We start from the raw sequence: 16,794 nt of genomic DNA, 5'->3' as shown, positions 1-16,794 counted from the left end.
GTGTACAGCTTTCCCTGAGTATGGCCTTTCCTGTTTTGGAAGGAATTCAGATCTTCCTATTCCAAAGAAGCCTGGTCTGGGATAGAATATCTTATGACCCTTGATACATTGGAATGACTTCAGAACATCCTTAATTCATTTAATACTTCTTCATCTTTAACTCAGTTCCTGAGTACTATTTCAGTTCTTCCTCACAACTGCCCTGAGATCGGAATCTCTGCTCCCATTTTACAGGTGAACAAATTGAGGTTCACTTTTTTTTTAACAACCCAAAATTCCAGAGCTATTAAGTAGCACTTCTGAGATTCACATCAAGGCCGGTTTGACTCCTCTTCCTGGAGCACCATGCTGCCTTCCAGCACAGAGGCTAGAAGCTCAGAGCTGGACTCTCTGGGGAATCACAGAATGAGGGGAAAACTGTCCCAGAGAGTGGGAACCAGCTGAGCCTGGACTCAAGCTTGCCTGGGAAGGAGCCCAGAGCATTAGCCAACCAACCAATACTATTACCAGCTGTGCTCCTGCAATATTCAGGATGACGTGTGGGGCTTACTTGGGATATGAAGAAATACAAAGCAGAATCATGCCCTCAAGGGGCCAACCCTCTAGTTGGGAAGACAAGCCAGATGCACATGAAGAGGTAACTAGTGACAAGGGTCCCAGGTCTTCCTAGGAGGGCCTCACAGAGGCAATGGGAATCTAGCTGGGGCTGCAGACTGAGCCTGCGACTGGCAGGTGACTCTCAATGGTGTCCCTTCATCCTACCACCCGTCATAGAGGATGCAATGTGTGCCCTGCGCTATCCTTGTGATGTAGGCGCAAGGGTGATGGAGACCCAGTCCTGCCTGCGGGGCGCTCACAGTCTAATCAATGAAACGGATACACCCGGAAGGGGCTGAGCTGGGGCCAGGTGTGAAAGAAGGAAGCACAGAGAAGGTGGTGCCTGGACTGTGCTTTGAAGAACGAAGGGGAGTTCATGGAAGTCATTCCAAAGGAGGTGGGGCAAACGCAAAGGCCTGGAGATGTGAGGTAGTGTAAGAACAATCCAAATGATAAAGCGACACTGACGGCAAAGGGTGGACGCCAGACACGATACTAAGTCTCTCATGTGTTACCTCACTCTTTACTCCTCATTTTACAGAGAGAAAGCGGAGGCTCAGACAGGTTCAGGTCACCAAGATATTAAGGCAGAACCATCTAGAGCCCAGGGCTGCTGTCATCCAACGTGCAGGCTCTCACCTGTGCAGGTGAAGGTAGGTCATAGGGTGAGGATGTGGTGGTGGGAGGCAAGTTAGGGTGGAGAGTCAGGAAGGGGCGAGATCATTCCGGGTTTCACAGGCCAGGCTAAAGAGGGTGGAACACCACCTGAAACTAACACAACATTGTAAATCAACTATATTTCAATAAAAATTTTTTTAAAAAGAAGTAAAGAAAAAATTTTAATTAAAAAAGAAAAAAAAAGAGGGTGGAACATCACAGTCAGACCTGCTGGTTGAATGCTCTTCTGCTGGGCCATTTAAAAATGACAAAACTGGGGGCTTCTCTGGTGCTGCAGTGGTTAAGAATCTGCCTGACAATGCAGGGGACACGGGTTCGAGCCCTGGTCTGGGAAGATCCCACATACCACGGAGCAACAAAGCCCATGCGCCACAACTACTGAGCCCAAGTGCCACAACTACTGAAGCCCACACGCCTAGAGTCCGTGCTCCGCAAGGGAAGCCCCCGCAGTGAAAAGCCCATGTATCTCAACAAAGAGTAGCCCCTGCTCACCACAACTAGAGAAAAGCCTGCACACAGCAACAAAGACCCAATGCAGCCAAAATAAATTAAAAAAAAAAAAAAAAGACAAAACTGGGACTTCCCTCGTGGTCCAGTGGTAAAGAATCTGCCTTCCAATGCAGGTGATGCAGGTTCAATCCCTGGCCGGGGAACTAAGATCCTACATGCCACAGGGCAACTAAGCCCACGCACACCACAACTACTGAGCCCGCATGCCTCAACTAGAGAGCCCACACGCTCTGGAGCCTGCATGCCACAACTAGAGAGAAGCCCACTCTTCAGTGAAAGATCCCGCGTGCCTCAGCAAAGATCCCACATGCCGCAACTAAGACCCGACACAGACAAAAAAAAAAAAAAAAACGAAAGAAAGAAAATAAAGTAAATAAGTAAATATTTTTTAAAAAATCAGAAAGAAAAAAAATGAATATTATCCAGCCTGGATTATATGTCTTTATTAAAGAAAGAAAGAAAGAAAGAAGACAAAACTGACCAACTATGAAGGAAAATCCTTTGAGGCCAAGACTGTGTAAGACAAGGTCCCAGTTTATCAAAAAGGACTTGAAGCTAAGACGTGACCACAGACTGCGAGGGAGCTAGAAGTGTTGATGTAGAAGGAAGTCAGCCTACTAAGGTAGGAAGATGATGCAGAGATGGAGAAAGATGATAAGATGATGCAGAGATGGAGAAAGCAGGGCTTCTTCCAGCTTCTGTGCTAGTCAGACCCCGGGGAACCCCGTTTCCTGTCCAAGTCCCCAGGTCTGGTTGGAACACTTACAGGGCCTGGGGTGAGAGTACTAAAGGAAGCCTCATCCACCAGGCCCCCAATATTTTAAAATTTCATGTCAGGTTAACAAACTGTTAAATAAAATATCTTTTCTATATATAAAATAGGTAAACAACAGGGACCTACTGTATAACACAGGGAATTATACTCAATATCTTTTCATAACCTATAATGGAAAAGAATCTGAAAAGAATATATATATATATGTATAACTGAATCACTTTGCAGTATACTTGAAATGAACACAACATTGTAAATTAATTATACTTCAAATATATATATATATATATGTTCTATCCAACTCGATGAGCTGCACACTTATAATTCATGTACTTTTATTTAGGTATTCTTCAATAATAAGCTAAAAAAGATTCTATTGTCTTATTCACCACCTGGAAGGCTAGGTTCTCCACGGCGTTCTGAGCTAGAAAGTGACATGGAGAGAGCCAGCCCCCAGCTCACAGCCAGCAGCCCCCTCATCCCTGCTTCATCCACACTGGTCACCCCGACAGAACCTCCAGAAGGCTAGGTTCTCCACGGCGTTCTGAGCTAGAAAGTGACATGGAGAGAGCCAGCCCCCAGCTCACAGCCAGCAGCCCCCTCATCCCTGCTTCATCCACACTGGTCACCCCGACGGAACCTCCAGGCTCTGTACACAGGCCCTGCAAACGGCCTCTCCTTTACCATTCTCATCCCTAGGGGCACACGCCAGCAGCATGGCCTGACCTGATAGCGTGAACCCCAGACGGAGGTCCGCCCAGCCCAGAAGTAGACTCACAGCCACTGAAGCTAGGCTCTTCAGGGTGCCTTGCAGATACTTCTGAGTACCCAGAGCATGGCTGGGGGTGAGGTGTTGTGGGTATGACCCCTTGGGCCCCAGATTCCTTGCCCTGCGGGGAGGGCTGCAGCCTTAGGACACCAGAGTGGAGCCCTCTAAATTGAAGGGCCTGGCAGGACCCCTTTGCCCTGTTCTAACAGCTGTGCTATGAGTCACAGCACTTGCAAAAGGACGTAGGGAAGCTGGAGAGAGATCAGAAGAACAAGATGGTTAAAGGTGTGCAGGAGACTGGGTCATCTGGGAGGGATTGTTCTGGAAAAAGGAAAATTCAGTGAGCAATGCATCCTGGTCCTTGAGTCGAGCTGAAAATCTACTATGAAGCTCATGACCCCAGAAGACCAAATGAGAGAATCTGGGCTTGGACTAAGTCAGGAAAAACTGCAGTCAGACCTAAGGAGGAACTTCCTGACTGTTGAGATGTGGTGTCACAGGCTGTGAAGCCTGGCGAGCTCGGCTTCAGACAGTTTGTGTCGTGGTTGGAGCTCTGGGGTTTGCCAGCTGTGGAGCCTTGGGCAATGGAGTGGATTCCTCAGGACCTCAGTTTCCTCATCTGTAGAATGGGGATAGCAAGGGTATCTGCCTCCCGAGGCTGTTGGGAGGATGAGTTCAAGTGTGTGCTGTGTTCCCTCAGCACACACCATACACAATGAATTATCAGCTGGACGTTAAATCCTGCCTCCCCACTTGCTTCCCAGCTCCTTGCTTGGGCTCTGAGAGTCTCCATTTTCTCACAGATTAAATGGGGATGAAGATGCCAATCTCATGGGGCTCTTTTAGCTTCAAGGACAGTGTCAAGGTCATAGACTCCTTCCTTACTGATAGCTGAGGAAGGCTGCAGAGTCTCTCCTGCAGAAGCTTCAGTTAGGATGGAGGACCACCCGGCCTGTGGTTCGGCATTCTCCTTCCTGAAGTCTAGGGGCTGAGGAGGGTGGTCCCAGAGGTGCAGAAGCAGAGAGGAGGTGAGAGGCTAAGAGGACACCTTGCTGGCGGATGGGTGAGGCCAGCCCGGCCCCCCTTCGCCAGCCATCCTCTGTCCCTCCTTGAGGCTCCACCCACTGATGGGGGCTCAGCACCTCCCAGGTCAAGCCAGTGCCCCGCTAGGGTTTTGCTCACGGGAAGGGCCTGGCTGGCAGCGAGGGATCCTGGCGCTCGTCGTGTGTGATGTTCGGCCAGGCCTCCCTCTTCCTCCCCACCTGTGCCCACAGCGACAGCAGTTCTCACGACGGCTGGGGGGCGGGAGGTGGTAGCAGCCCAGCTGGAGAGACAGGGTGGATGCTACCAGGGCACCCCGTCACCTGCAGAATGGCCAATAGCACTGGCTGCCTTCCAGGGCAAAGGAAGGTGGGAGGAACCAGGGGTGAAGGGAGACAGGGAAAGAGGAAAGCACAGCCGTTGGCCAGAAATAAGAGAGCCTCCCAAGAGGAAAATTATGTATCAGCCTCAAGTTTAGAATGAAGGAGTTCATGGAGAAAAGAAAAGATGGTGACATCCCCAAAGACAAAGCTTCTGTAGACTTGGGGGACACTCTGACGGTAAAGAAACAGAAAGAAACCGATCAGAATTCCTGCAACCCAAAACAATCCGGTCAGGGCCAGCTCTCTGATAGAGCAAGATTTTTTTAAAATTTATGTATGCCTTGCCTCTTTCCAGAAGGATCTGAAGTGCCTGAGGCAACAAATTCCAAAGGCAACAAATATTTATTGAGCAACTACTATGTACTTGCCAGGCACAGAGAAGACAGCGGTGTGGGGACAGTGCCTGCCCTCAAGGAATTTATAACACAAAACACATGGGACTGAATAAAAAAATGAAAATAGAAAATCAGGATTAAGGTGAAGAAGATGGCAAATACACCAAGTCAAGGTCAATACAGGTGCAAGGCCTGAGCTCACGTTTGACTTAGTTTTCTCGCAGTCAGGACAGAAAGGGAAACATACTTTAACTACAAGGAGGAATCATCCTAGCTCCTCAGGGAGAAATCAAGGTGAATATTGAAGTATAAAGGTCAAGTAAAAAATCATCTATATCAGAGATACTAACACAAGAATTGGTTTGGGCAAGAAAGAGGATTCTGTCCTATTGTTTTCTGGTATGTGTGATGGGGGCTGGATGTGAAGGAGCATAAGGGATTAAGTTGAATGAGAAATCTTACAGCTGGAAGTAATGTGAGGGGTGAGAGGTCATGACTCTACCTCCTTCCTATTTCACAGGTGAGAAAATGAAGGCCCGTAAGTAGTGACTTGCCCAAGGCCACCCTCCCTCCACTCCCACCCAGGCAACAAAACAGTCACAGGGCCACTACTGCCAGTTTCGTAGATGTGGAAAGCTTGCCAATGACTTGCACATGTCCCCAAATAAGAGACCTCCCAGAGGTTCAGAAATAGTATCAACAAACACAAAGCAGCAGCTTTCAAGTTGAATGTCAAATGTAATCTTGACTCAAAGCCATCCTTTGAGGAACAACATAGAATATGAATAAGTAAATTCCTGCCGCATGTAAGAAGTCCACTTTTTTTTTTTTTTTTTTTTTGGCCATGCCAGCTTGCAGGATCTTAATTCCCCAACCAGGGCTCGAATCCGGGAACCTGCAGTGGAAGCGTGGAGTCCTAACCAACTGGACTGCCAGGGAATTCCCAAGAAGTCCACTTTTGAGTCTGAATGGTGGTAGAAGGAAAAAGCTTTGAGCCCGGGCTTCCCTGGTGGCGCAGTGGTTGAGTCCACCTGCCGATGAAGGGGACTCGGGTTCGTGCCCCGGTCTGGGAAGATCCCACATGCCGCGGAGCGGCTGGGCCCGTGAGCCATGGCCGCTGAGCCTGCGCGTCCGGAGCCTGTGCTCCGCAACGGGAGAGGCCACAACAGTGAGAGGCCCGTGTACCGTAAAAAAAAAAAAAAAAAAAAAAAAGCTTTGGGCCCAACAGAGCCTGGGTTCAGAGCACAGGCTCTGTGACCTGAGTCCTCATCTGTAAAATGGGCAGGGTTTCGTTCTAAATCATGATGTGGGTATAGGGACCGGCACATACGCACCATTAACTAGAGAACATACTGACCCACGCCTGCATAGGGAAACAAGTCCCACCGAATGGGATTTTAAGCTGAAGACTCAGACACCTAAGCATCGTGTGAGCTGTGAGGGAGAAATACGACACTGATAGGAAACATTTACAAATGGAGCTGGGATGGAAAAAATAATCCCAGGGGAACTGAGCCCAGGGAGACAAGGTGCACCTCAGCTTCTGGGACGGCAGCCTACTCAGGTCAGGGGTCCCATCCTCTTGGGTACCCTCTGAACCTAGGGGCTGTTAGCCACATGGGTCCTGAGCTGAGCAATGGGAATCAGTTTCAGCTGCCTTTCAAAGTCAGTGGAAGCACTGTGCTCCGAGCCCTGAACCCCGGGTCACACCCAGGGACGAGGTTTTAATTCATTCTCCTCCTTCAGTCTGCTCACGACACTGTCTTGATTCACATGCGCAACTGGCACTCTTCAGAACCTCTTTTGCCCGCTTGCCTTTACAGAGTGTATTACACGCAGCACGGAGCTGTGTTTTTGTTTACTGACCCCCACCATAGGCTCGGCACTGGGGGAGGAGAGCACGAGGCGGCTAAAAGGTATCTGTCGTCTGGTAGAGGAGCAGGAGCGCCCCCAGCCCGTGGGAGAAGGTGGTGGGAATACATGGCACGGCTGGGGGCAGGTGGGGAGGGAAGGGAGTGATGACATATTCCCTGCTTGCAGGGCAGTGATTCGGGAATCTAGGAGGGCTTCCCAAAGGAAGAGGATTTTGATCTGGATCTGGAAAGCAAAATGGAATTTCAGCAGTTGCGTGTGGGGAGGGGAGAGAGGAGGTGGCGAAGTATTTCCATGAACAGGCACAGAGGGATGTTGGGAGGCTCATGGGGGATTATGAAAGGTACGGCTGATATGGGTGGAGGCCAAGCCTAGGGAGCCTCGGTGCCAGACAAGAAGTGGGGAACCATGGGAGGTTTTAGAGCAGGGGAGAGACAGCCTCAGAAAGCCAGGTTAGGAAGATACGTGCTGAGGAGCTGGACGGGATGTAGGAGGCTGGCTCACTCCCGCTGCCACGGCCCCTATTTGCATTCCTAATGGGCCCTGCGAGGAGAGATTGGTTTTCCTCGGTTTTCCTCGCTGGCCCAGCTGGCTCTGGCAGATAAGTGGGACTGTGTGCCCAGGGGCAGGGTGCTTGGTCCTGTTGCTCCCATCCCCCTTGCCACCCGAGAGAGAGAGAGAGAGAGAGAGAGAGAGAGAGAGAGAGAGAGAGAGAGAGAGAGAGAAAGACACACACACACACACACACACACACACACACACACACACACAGTCCTTCCTGTTTTTCCAGCCTAGCTTGAGTGAATGGTTTCCCAGTTTGCTGGTCCCCATCCAGGTGATTAGGATTTCCTGGTGGCCACAGACCTCAGAAGAGCCCCTTCCAGCTCCTAGCCCTTTACCCTTACTCCTCCTCACCTCTACTCGCATCCCCCACCACTGTGCCCCTGCTTAGAAATCCTACCCCTGGCTAAGCCCAGGTCAGGCCTGTGATCTCTGCACTAGTTCGGGTGAACCTGGCCATGCCCTGTGGCCACTTGACCTCTGACCTCTGCTCCCTCCCCTCGGTGTCCCCCACTGAACCTCAAGATCCCCTCAGGAAGGAGCTGAGAACTCCCCTGTCCAGCTCCCATTCCTTCCTCCTCTGCTGGAAATACCAAATCTCAAGCTCAAAGACTCAGAGAGTCCTGCCAGGTCCATCCTCAGCACCCTTTGACTAGGGGCTGGCTCTTACTCCTCTTTTCTGGTAGGGCCAGCAATGATAGAGAGCTTCTCTGGAAAGAACTTGATGTTTCTCAAGGGCTTTTATAAAGATTATTTCTCTGATGCTCTTAACGCCTTCTCGTGGCCCATTTTGCAGACGAGAAAACCGAGGCCTGGGGAGGTTAGAGACTCATCCATGATCTCACAGCTGTTTGAGTATAAAGTTTGGGGCTCAGTCCTCCCCACCCTGCCCTGAGGTCAGCTCTCAGTGACTGCCCCCAGCCACTAACCAGACACAGATAATCCAAATAGCTGGAAGTCCAAGGCCAGCAGCTTCTTCAACTCCCCTATTTACTGAGTCAAGAACAGTGAAGGGACTTGCCTAATGTCACACTGCAACCAGTGGCAGAGCCGGGTCTCAGGTCTCCTAACTCCCTGCCCAGAAACCTCCCACCACCCCACACTGCCCCCTCTTGTCTCCCAACATACTTCCCCTAGATGTATGGGTGTGCCTGACATTTCTGGAATTCACTCCACACACATAATGAGGCCATTTTGAGAAGGCTTGCCTCAGGGGGAACCAGAGAGCTGTCTAGTGTCCCCATCCTGACCCCTGCCAACTCCTCCCGGCTGTGCACGCTAAATAGACTCCATCGGCCTGGGCTTCCCTACCCCCTGCCCCCGACACACCTTGCTGGCCTCAAGAACTAGAGGCGGAGTTTGGGGGTTTCAAAGCCGTGATGGAGGCTGCATGGGAACTAAGAAACAGTGGAGAGATGTCAGGCTGGTTGCCGCACGGGTCAGTGTTCATAGAGGGAACCCAGACATCACCACAGCCAGTAACCGACAGAACGGGGACTGCTTGTTAGCAGCACAGAAGTGATTTTAGCTTTAGCAGTTGAATTGTGGCGACTCCCTGAGACATTAGTTTAATGTGAGGATAGGAAAGTTTCTCTCCCTCCGATGCAAGGCTGACCCTGCCTGGAGAACCTTCTGGATCTAAGGCGGCCACTGTGCCACGTACCACAGGTTGCCTAACGCCAAAGAACTGGGTTTTCATCTCTGAGCACAGAGCCAGATCCCCAGGCCCCAGCCCACTGAGAACCAAGCAACAGAAAAGGAGTCAACTTGAAGGGAGAACGCTGAAGCAGCTGTAGGATAGGCCACTGGGGGGAAAGTATGGGGTTGCACCCTCAGGAAGATTCTAGAAACCCTCTGCCCAGGTGGGTTAGCTATTCAGTTGCCCAGGAGCAGGGAGGAGACCAAGTGATCTTCCTGAGGCAGTCCTGTTTTCCAGCCCCCTCTGCATCCCAGACTCCCCTGCAGGAGTCCCAGGAGCTGGGACTCCGGCATCTTCCCTTTTTCTCCACCCCCTTGACCCCCAGAAGCTCTTCCTGGCCCCCGGCCTAGTCTCTCATTGAGAACAGGGAATTCCCTCTCTAGCAGCATGAGACCAAGGGACCCTGCTTGGAGCTGGGGCAGCCACAGGGACAAGATCTGGAGGGGGAGGGGGGAGAAGGTGCTCCCCCGCTGCTGTCCCACTCATACCTCCACCCCCCGAAGAATGTAATTAAGCGGCAGGCCTCTGCCAGGAGCCAAGCTTTCTGCCTTCCGTCTATAAATCACCTTCTGAATCATCTCTCAGCTCCTGGAGGAGTAACTTCTGCTCGGGCTGCTCCAGGCGGCCCCAGTGCCACTCCCCCCCTCCCAACCCCCCTGCCGTGAACCTGCCTCCCCTACCCCTCCCTGGCCTAGCCCAAGGTGGAAATGGCAGTGGCTGCAAGCGTCCAGCGAACTGTAGGATGGGAGGAGGGTTAGGGGAGACTACAGTGCCCTCTCTACCCACCCCTTTCCTGGGCAGGCAAACAGCTGAGCTTAGGTTAGCCTCGCCTAACTTCCTCAGGTTAAGTATAAAGCCACAGGCTCATGGTCACCAGTACCAAGTATAACGGGGCAAGCTGGCTCTGAGGATAAGGAGAAAACAGAGCCAGGTGGGGCCAACCTGGGAGGACTTCTTGGAAGAGGCAAGTTTAGATCCAGGACTTAAAGGAGCCAAAATAGCTTGCACACAGGGGGTGAAAATAATATGTATATAGTACTTCCGGTATGCCAGACATTATTTAGGGAGCTTTACGTGTACTCACTCATTTAATCTTCACAACAACCCTGTGAGGTAGAAACAGTCACTGTTCTCATTTTACAGATGGGGAAACTGAGGCTCGGAAAGGTGAACTTGCCCTAGGTTACCCAGCGTGTGAACATGAATGCAGGCAGCCTGGCTCCAGAGGAACGTGAGTGTTTGGAGAAAATGAGGTTTGGGGGTGCAAGCAGGCAGGCCTGGCAGTAGTGGAGCAGCCAGCTTTGGGATGTAGGTCAGATGGGGCTGCAGAGCGAAAGGGCTGGGCTGCTTCAGGCAGGCTCTGACTGTCTGAATGGCGAGGGAGGGTTGGGGGAGATAGGCTCCCGGGGGTAGTGGCACTGGGGCCACCTGGAGCTCCCTGCTTCACAGTCGTGAAGCAGCTCCCTGTCCTAGCCCTGTAGACTCCAAGAGGCAGAAGGCATCCCTCAGGCTGCTCAAGAAAAATGAAGCCCAGACGGAGGACGGGGCTTAAAGCACAGAAGAGGAAAGGGGCTCATCCTGGGTCACACAGCCAGTCCCTGGTAAACTGCACACCCAGACACAGGTCTCTCCACACAAGCTCTACCCACTTCCTGGCACACAAGTAACACAAATGTGTAGATGTGGCATCAGGATGGCACTAACTTTTGAGGAAGTGGTTAGGCTCACCTCCTCCCCCAGCTAGGGATAGGGAGTAGAGAATGTCCTTTCTCTCCTTGGTGGCTTTAGAAGGATTCTGTGGCTCATGGCAGGGTGGGCAGAAAAGGCTAGAAGACCAGGTCCTCCTCAACCCCTGGGCTGACCACATGCTGAAGCCAGAAAGGTCTTCATTTTTCCCACGCTCCCTGGAAGGGTCCGATAGCTACATCCTCCTCTGAAAAGAGTCACCTCTCCTGCCCCAACCCCAAGCTCCTTGTCTCCTGCCCAGACCCAGGAGAGACCTAGTCAAAGCCTAGAGAAGACCCCAAGCGCATAGCTCTCTTTGCCCGCTTCGTGTCCATAACACCTTCTCCATCCTACATCTGCCTGAGTACCATTCAAGTTTGTTAGCATTAAGTTCTGTAGTGGGAAGGGTGGGAGATATCTGCTTGGCTGAGTCTGTTCTTTGGGGATTTCCACCTAGGGCCCTCTCTGTCTGCCTCAGTTTCTCCACGTGCACCAGTGATTGCGCAAGCACCCAGATGCCAGAGGGTGTGGGTGCTGGCAGGGCCTGGCCGGGTTTGCCACTGGGAAAGCTGCAGGAAGGGAGGGGAACGTGCCCACTAAAGGACTTGGCACTGCAGTCCAGCTCCTGCCTCTTTTGACCTCCCCCCAAAGTTCCTTCCACCAGGCAGCTGTCCCAGGCCCTTCCCAGACCAGAGGCCCTCAGGATACCTGGGGTGAGGGAGATGCTCAGGGCCCAGATACTACCCACCCCTCACCTCATGGCCACAGAGCTGTTGATAAAATGCTCTGAGATTCTGGGAGAGTTTTCCCCGACCCCTTCCCACCCCCCATACCTCCCCCACCCCCACATATTAAAGCAGGTTCTTCCAAGAACATAACTCAGCTCCAGGCTCCTGGTATTCTAGTAACATTTGACCTGCGTTTTGTCGTTGTTGCTGTTTGTTTGGTTGGTTGGTTTTTGTTTTTGTTTTTGTTTTTTTTAGGGAAAATGTGGTCCCATCAGAAGAAGACAAACAGATCAGCAACCAATTCTGCTCCCTTTGGACAGCAAGCCCCGCCCACAGTGGGGGGTGGGGTGGGCAGGAGGGCTGTTAACTCACTTCCAAGAGACCTGGATTAATTTCCCCACCACATCCCCCCAGGGTAAGGCCTGCCCTGGAAGGGAGAGACCACCCGGTTAAAGCCTGGCCGGCCATCCGATCTGGTATCTGCCCATCTGTCTGTCTGTCTGTCTGTGGGATCAACAGCCTCCAGCCAGCTCAGCTCCTCGCCAGCCCCAGCCCCAGCCAGCTGTAATTCTTGCCTGTTACAAGTGTTAACACCTGGCCTGGGGCCTTCCTCCCCCCCCCCCCCCCCGCGTCTCCAGGTGCCTCCCTGGGCCCAGCCCACTGACCCCCACGGGGTTTGACTGAACATGTTCACAGGCCTCTGAACGGCAGGTGGAGGTGGGAGTGGGTGGGGGAGGCAGCGGGACATCGGACAGATGGGGAAACTGAGGCAGGGCTTAGGGCAAGCGCTCGAGTGGGGAAATGGCTCCCCGGATGGTGGAGAGAGAACCCAACTGTGATCGCCCAGCTCCCTGCCCTTGACTCCTGCGGAGCACTTTCACCCGAGCTGTGAAGCAGGAGCAGGCGGGTGATTCCTGAGTAAAGGAAACAGCGCCCCGGAGGGATGGGTCCCACAGAGGTGGGCTCCCGACCCCCAGCACAGGCCCCTTCCATCAGGGCCTCTGCCTCTGGAATGCAGCAGGCACTAGGCTGGGCCCTAATAAGGTCGTTCATTTTCCCCCGGGAGGAGAAGACAGACAAGCTCCTCTACCAGGCGCTAACGGGGACCGAGCTAACGGGGACCGACAAGGAGAACCACAGAAGTCAGTGGTGCTGCCACTGTTTCCTGTCCCAGCTCCTCCAGTACCTGGCTGCGAGGCCCTGGAACACGTCTCTTCCTTCCACGAGCCTCTGTCTGAGGCCCCTTGTAGCTCAGGCTTCTGGTCTACCTTCTCTCGGGGCTGGGGCCTGAGCAGCGCAGAACACTTGGGATGGGGGTGCCCCCTCCTTGAGGGGTGACACGGGCAGAAATCCCAGCTGGACTATTTCCCCCTAAAGTCTCTCCTAGGGAATGTGTGAGCTGGCAGGGCCAAAGAGGGCAGGCCGTGATGGGCTAAAGAACGGGAATCTGGCTGCCCTGGGGGGCAGAGTAGGAATAGGAATCTGAGGCCCGTCTACTCTACTGTCCCTGTCTCAGCCCTGGCCCCCTGACCCGGCCCTGAGAACATGACACCCACCACCCTAGCTCCAAGACCAAAGACAAACGGTATAAGAGGGGAGGGCTGGTGGCCATAGTCCTCAGACAGACAGGATGAGCTTGTGCCAAAGGAGGCTCTGCGCCGTCCCCCTTCCCCATGCTGCCCAGCCCCGGATCCCAGGTCACTGTGGCCCTTGCAGCTTCCTCATTAGACCCTTGTCTGTGTCTGCTGGACTGTCCCTCCAGGACCATGGATGCCCACCAAGCACCCAAGTTTGGGATGTCATTCACACTCACAGGTCATATGTCTGCAAACATATCCATAGCCATGGGTCCAGCCATGGTCACTAGCACTTGAGGACAGGGTCACAGGCAAACTCAGACATAGCCCTCACCACACTCATACAATCAGGTCATGGCCATGAGCACTGATATCCATGCACAAAGACATCTGTGGAGCTTTCCCCTTATACAATCATGAAGACACGTGCACGCATGCATGCGCGTGCGTGCGTGCAGACGCACACACACACCACTCACATGCCTGGTCATGAACATAGTCATGTGGTGTCATAAGCAGACACAGGTGCTGACCTTTACATGGGCATAGATACTTCTAGACTTTCTCTGTCTCATACACATACACACACACTCACATAGAATCAGCTACTTGCTGACACTTGTGTGCAGATACACAGTACACCCTGTCACGGGCCATGGAACCCTCAGGCACATCTCACACAAGTTCACGTCCACAGTCATCCAGTTGCAGGCACGGACACTCCTTCACACAGAGGCACACTAGTGTACAGATGACACTCCTTAGGGTCACAGACCTACACACAGACACACACACATACATACACACACACACACACACACACACACACTGCTCAGACAAAGCAGCATCCCTGTCCCCGCCAACCCCAAACAAGCCATGTGTCCAGCGTTATGTTAGGGCCAATGTCCTGGCTTTCCAGGTTTTTCCAACATCTTCCTATTGGGTGGTCCCTATCGGGATGCTCCCCAATACATCATTACACAGCAGACCCCCCCAGCCACCAGCATTGACCCAGGAAGTGCTCTTGTCCAGTTCATAGGATAGGGGAAGCTGTTCTTCCCCCCTTGGTTCCTGCAGCCTATGGGGCTCCAAGCCCTCTCTTCCCACCCTCCCCGCCCACCCCCAAGGTCCCTGTGAAAGAAGAGAACAGCATGGCCTTGGGCAGGGGATGGGAAGAGGGTCGGGAAGGGCCAGTGGGGCAGGATTGGTTTCTGCAGCAGCCTTCCTCGCAACTGGCAAAGCCCCCAACCTGGCATCTCTGGCTGCCCCGGCCACCCTGGGGACTTCTTTATGTACAGGAGGCCTCAGGCCAGCCCATCGCCACGGGGAAGGAAGGGCTGCCAGAAGAAAGACTTCCCCTTGGACGTCTGTCCTGGGAGCAACTCTCAGTACCCTCTAAATGGAGACCCTTGGCCATGCCCTGCTCTTACTCCCATCCTGACCCCCCCAACACCCAGACACAAATGCTGCCACCCCCAAACAGCTGCAGGCAGCCTCGGGGTGTGGCCCCAAATCTCCTTTCTCTGCTCCCCCTATCCCAAGCTGGGCCAAGGGTGGTGAAGGGAAAGGGGGACACGCAGGTGGCACTCCTCTGTGACTTTCATTCCGGGGCCACAGTCCCTCTGCTAACTCACAGATCCCAAGTGCTTCCCCCTCACCTTCCACCCCCCACCCCCCCACCCCCTGGCCGAGCCTCTCCTACATCCAGGAGGGGAAGATTCTTTAATTAAAGTTTTCCGGAATGCAGGGGGCTGGAGACTGAGGAGAGGCGGGGTGTAATTTAGAGAACTGGTTTCAGTGTGTCTTTCCCCTCTGGCCTCTGGGACCTGCTGGGTGTCGATGAGGCCGCTTGGAAAACAAGGGGACTCCCTGGAACTGGGGCTCCCAAAGGGCTGTTTATTCCACGGCCAGTTCCCCCATACACGCACAACCCCCCACCCGGCCCCCGCCAAAACACCGCGCCTGGTTTCCCAGCCTTATTTACTAAAAATGTCTTTTGTATCCACATTTCTCGGGGACGGGGATCCTCCTCTCCCGCTCTCCCTTTCTCCTCGGTCCTCGGGTTTTTCCAAAAGGAACGAATTTGACATGGAGAATTGGGTTTTTGGTCAAAGAACAAACCCACCCCCTCCCAAACAACTACATTTTCAAGAAGCCCCGCTTTTGCCAGGATGGACAAGCAAGAAATGAATTAAATCTGAATTCAATGGCATCTCGGATCAGCAAATACCATATTCACTTCTGAGGCTCCAGATTAATCTAGAGCAGAGTGGGGAGAATCTGAGGAAATCCACCCCCCACTACCCGGCCCCGGGGGATCCCTGAAGCGATTGGGGTCTAAAATATGAAGGCACAGGGGGGTTATTGTGGGGAAATCTCCTGATGGAGGCGCCGGAGGAGGTGAGGGTGGCAATGAAGGAACAGGATGGTTTTGCCCATGAAGACCCCAAAATGGAGAAGAGCGGTGGCTGGGCCCCAGGGACGTCGCTGGGTTTCCAGAAAGCCCACTGCCAGCAAATGGAGGGTCTTCGGGGCCCCCAGATTGGGACGGGTGGAGGGTTAGGATCTAAGAATAAGAGACCTTCTGAGACGGGGAAAGTCCTCCAGCCTCTGCAGCGAGTAGCAGGGAAAATGGTGATTATCAGAGAAGCCAGGAGTTGGATTCTGAAGGCGACACCAGCAGAAAATCCAGGGAGGTGGGCGAGTCGGGGTGCTGGAGGGAGGTAAGAAGAAAGCCCCAGCCCTGCCGCAGCCCACCCCCAGCTAGCGCCCCCCACCTCCCTGGAGCTCCGCGGAGAAATCTGGCCGCGGGCAGATAAGAGGCGAGTCTTACCACCAAATTGGGTAGCCGGCGAGGACCCTGGTGCCACAGAGCAGGAGGCCGAGGAGCAGCCCGAGCAGGTGGGGCTCCATTAGAAGCGGCGCCGAGGAGGAAGTTTGCCCGCGACCATGAAGAGGGGGAGCGACGCCCCCAATAGTTGGAACAAAGTCCACTTGAGATTGGAAATGACTTTCGGGCTTGTCAGAAGCGCACCTCCACCCGCAGCTGCCCCCCTCCCGAGCCCAGCGCGGAGCAGCCGGGTTTGAGGATGTCAGCGAGCAGCCAATCAGCGCCCGCGGCCTAAGGTAAGAGATGAGTCTGTAGTTCAGCCTGTCAATCACGCGCCCCTCCCGCCCGGCCCACGAGTCGGGCTCCGGGAAGGGCATCGCCCAGCAAACTTGGGCAAAGCCCGCACCCCGGACACAGTGGGAACTTGGGGGGACACGGCACGTTGGACCCTCTGCTGGCGCGGGACCGCCGCCGCCCCCCCGCCAGCCAGGTTTAGGGAGCCGGGGCTGTGACTGGGGCGTTCACGTGGTGCCAGGTTGGCGTGGGTATTGATGGGTGGCTCCTTTTCTCTCGGGAGACCGTGACCTCTTGGGACTTGGGCCTACGAGGAATCGAGAGTAGAAAGCACAGGGATGTTTCCAGAAGCTTCGCTCGGGCAGGACAGGATCCGAGGGTCTCGGAGGGGGTTGGAAAATGCAACCCCTCCCAGCCTCC

General features: G+C 53.6%; 1 protein-coding gene across 1 annotated transcript in view; it reads right to left on the bottom strand.

The window, feature by feature from the left end:
• WNT3 (Wnt family member 3) overlaps positions 1–16,163 on the bottom strand; it is a gene marked incomplete at both ends in the record, with an annotated part of 43,313 nt that extends 27,150 nt beyond the window's left edge. The window contains one exon of the mRNA XM_082603931.1: positions 16,084–16,163. Within this exon, the coding sequence (XP_082460057.1) occupies positions 16,084–16,163 (80 nt within the window). The remainder of the gene's footprint in view (positions 1–16,083) is intronic.
• Between the last annotated feature and the right edge of the window lie 631 nt (positions 16,164–16,794).

Source organism: Mesoplodon mirus, assembly GCF_964341445.2.
Source record: "Mesoplodon mirus genome assembly, chromosome: 18".
Taxonomy (NCBI): domain Eukaryota; kingdom Metazoa; phylum Chordata; class Mammalia; order Artiodactyla; family Ziphiidae; genus Mesoplodon; species Mesoplodon mirus.
The sequence above is the reverse complement of the archived record's forward strand: the minus strand, read 5'-3'. Positions and strand labels throughout refer to the sequence as shown.